The 3271-nt window shown below is 51.5% G+C and overlaps 1 protein-coding gene across 1 annotated transcript in view; it reads right to left on the reverse strand.

Annotated features, from left to right (window-relative positions):
• The window catches only part of SEPHS1 (selenophosphate synthetase 1), a 23957-nt gene extending 20694 nt beyond the window's left edge, over window positions 1-3263 (reverse strand). The window contains exons 1-2 of the mRNA XM_021384398.1: window positions 2937-3263; window positions 402-663 (exon numbers count right to left, since the gene is read on the reverse strand). Coding sequence (XP_021240073.1) covers window positions 402-594 — 193 coding nt within the window. The 5' untranslated portion in view covers window positions 595-663; window positions 2937-3263. The remainder of the gene's footprint in view (window positions 1-401; window positions 664-2936) is intronic.

Below are 3271 nucleotides of genomic sequence, written 5' to 3' on the forward strand. Positions count from 1 at the left end.
GAGGGAGAAGGGAACTTCACCTTTAAGTCAGCTAAGGTCTATTCATCACATAGATTTAAGAGGCCAGCGTATTACTTTAATGTCCCGGACGTTCACAGATGCTACTTCAGTTTGGAAAGCATCTACTGGGAAGAGGGCGGAGGAGACCAATTCCTAAGCACGTGCCTGTCGCTCTGGCCACTCCTGACCATTTTTTGTTCATAGCTGAGTGCACCACAGGACGTTAAACAATATTGTTCTTGTATCCTAGATGCCAACTGGATTAACTTCACATTTCTGGACGATGCGCACGCATTAAACGATGTACAATCCTCAAACAGTAAACAAATAGCAAATGAGATCAAGCCACTACGCAGACAAGACAGACAGGATCACAAGCTACTAGAGGAGCAACTACTTACCCAGCCTGGGCATAACTGCCCCCAAGAACTGTTCATCTTCCTGAAAATGGTTTTCTTGTAGAGATTCGAGCAGCTTCTGTAAGACATCCTGAGGCACTTTACAGCCTGTGCCTTTCAGTTCTGTGAAGCGGGTCAAGCGGAAGCTCTTGTCCAGTTCGTAGCTCTCTGGGTTAAACGTCTCCCGAACAGACATGGTTCTCTCCCACAGAGTGCTGGCCTTTCCCTCCCCAGAACAATGGTATCGGTCTCTCTGCTGATCAGTCTAGTTGAAAAAATTGGGAACATTAGAAAATCCTAGGACCTGCAGTACAGCAGGTTTTCCCACGCAGAGCGAGTTAAAAAGAGAAAAGTGCAAGAAATGACTGTTCCCAGAGCACTGGAGTCGATTTCCAGAAGGAAACATGGGCCCTGATACTGCAATACGCTTAGCAGAGACATCTATTTGTACTCAACACAGTGCAGGACTGTACTTTCAGCCATTAATATATTAATCACGCACATCAGACTTTTCAAATAATGGCTCGACTTCAGTTCTGATGTAAGAAGCTGAAACTCCATAATACACCTGTTCTCCTCGGGGGAAAACAGCCCTGGTGTTATGTTGGTACAGGTAACAGAGGAACAAAGGCTGCATGTCATCAGCATGGTTTACCTACAAACATGCCAGTTTACCTTTTAGCATGCTCACAGACATGAAAAGTGAAATGTTCCTGGCCCCTCCAGCCCCTTCTTAGTTATCCAAGGATACTTAGACAGAGAATTGGCCATTAGAGTGGTAATGTAAAAAGACACTGATGCAACTCATTTAATAAAATTCTTAACAATGCACATCTAATTTTAGAACGTTTTTCCACTCTGACTCACATACAGCACAGTCCAAAAGTAATAGAGGCCGAACTGAAAGGCTGACTTCTAAACTGGAACGGATGGGATACAACACCATCCATCTGCCCTGGAGAAAAAGCTTTCAAGAATCCCTACAAGTGACCTGTACACTGCGGTTTCCTAGAAAGCAAGGATCCTGTCTCACAACAGCAAGAGGAAGAGAGACGGTATCTCAGAGAGATGATCATGCTGTTAGGAGCTTAAGCTGGAAAGGAAAAAACTGACAGCGGTATTCAGTGAGTTTAACAGCACTAAAAGTAAGAAAGAAGTAAACCTGTGGGCTGTGCAACCAGTTCACCCTAGCCACCACTTACCACTGATTACATCAGTTACATACACCTTGAAGTCTACTAGTTTGCTGCATATATTTTGTAATTTTTAGGTATGGAGCCCTGTGCAGGGCTTTCCCTCCTTCTCTGAGAGGCGTGTTGCTTCATTACAACAAATCCCACAGCCCGGGCTCGGCTGGGATCCAAACTCAGTTACCCGGACGTGTCTTGGAAGAGCAATGAGTTCAGCTCATAATTGGAAGGCAGCAGCGTGAGGCACCGAGCACTTGCAATCAAAAAAAAAAAAAAAATTCACGCTGGAAAACAACAGAAAGGGAAGACAAGAGCTTTTCAAGTAGGGTTGAGTTGTGTGTTTTTTGTTTTTAAACACTCCATTCCAACGAATTCCAGCAGTGTACAAGCAGCAGCAATGCATACATTGCCTCACAGGGACCCTTCCCCCCCACATTTCTGTGCTCAGCAACCTCTGCTGCTTACTCGGGGATGCAGTCACACTAGGTTTGAAAGACCACTAAGATCACCTAGTTCAACCATCTACCCAGCCCCACCATGCCCACTAACCATGTCCCTCAGGGTCACTTCTACCCTTTCACTGAACACCTCCGGGGATGGTGACTCCACCACCTCCCCAGGAAGCCTGTGCCAATCCCTCACTACTCTCTCTGAGAAATTTTTCCTAATATTCAACTGGAACCCTCTATGGTGCAACTTGAGGGCAATCCCTCTCATCCTGTATCTGTTACCTGGGAGAAGAGGCCAACCCCACCTCACCACATCCTCCTTTCAGGCAGTTGTGGAGAGCAGTAAGGTCTCCCCTGAGCCTCCTCTTCTCCAGGCTGAACAATCCCAGTTCCCTCAGCCGTTCCCCATCAGATTTGTGCTCCAGACCCCCCCACAGCTTTCTTGCCCTTCTCTGGACACACTCAGTGCCTCAGAGCCTGTCCTGCAGTGAGGGGCCCAAAACTAAGCACAGTACCGAGGTGCGGCCTAAACACTCGCAGCCCACCAGGAACTTCTGGCAGCTCTGCAGACTGCGAGACACAACCGAAGTTCACCCACTCGAAAGCAAAGAGTGAAAAAGCCATGACGAGTTTATTGAAAGCATCCACCGCGCAGGAAGACGGTTAACTTCTTAGTGAAGCCCTGCGGAAAGCTGCACGGAGCAGTGCCACGACTCCTTCCAGGACCGAGCTCCTCGTGCAGCGAGCGAGCGCAGCCCTCCAGCTCCTGCTCCCCAGCAGCAGCACCTCCTGACCACACGGCTCTGCGTGATGCACACCGCCACCTTCATTAACCCTTGCCTCCCTACAGAGCAGAAAGAGCAAAGCCCAGCGCCGCACGAGGAGCGCCGCGTACCTACCGCTGAGCGGGCGCCAGGCACCAAGAGGGGCCGGGGCCGGGCGGGTCCCAGCGGCGGGGGCACCGCGCGGCCGAGCGCTGCGGCGGGACATGGCTCGGGGACACCTGAACCCCGCGGCCGCAGCCGGACGGGGCGAGCCGGGGCCTTCTTTGTGCGGGAGCGGGAGCAGGAGGAGGAGGAAGGATAGCGGCCCTCGGCTCTCGCGAGGAGGCGAAGTGTGCCCGCCGCTGCGCCCGCTCCCGCTCTCCCCTCTCCTCAGCCCCTCGGGCGCGCGCACAGCGCTGAGCGAGGCGCGGGGCGCGCGCCCCAACGGCCGCCGCGAGGGAAAGCGGGGG

Source organism: Numida meleagris, chromosome 1 (assembly GCF_002078875.1).
Source record: "Numida meleagris isolate 19003 breed g44 Domestic line chromosome 1, NumMel1.0, whole genome shotgun sequence".
Lineage (NCBI taxonomy): Eukaryota > Metazoa > Chordata > Aves > Galliformes > Numididae > Numida > Numida meleagris.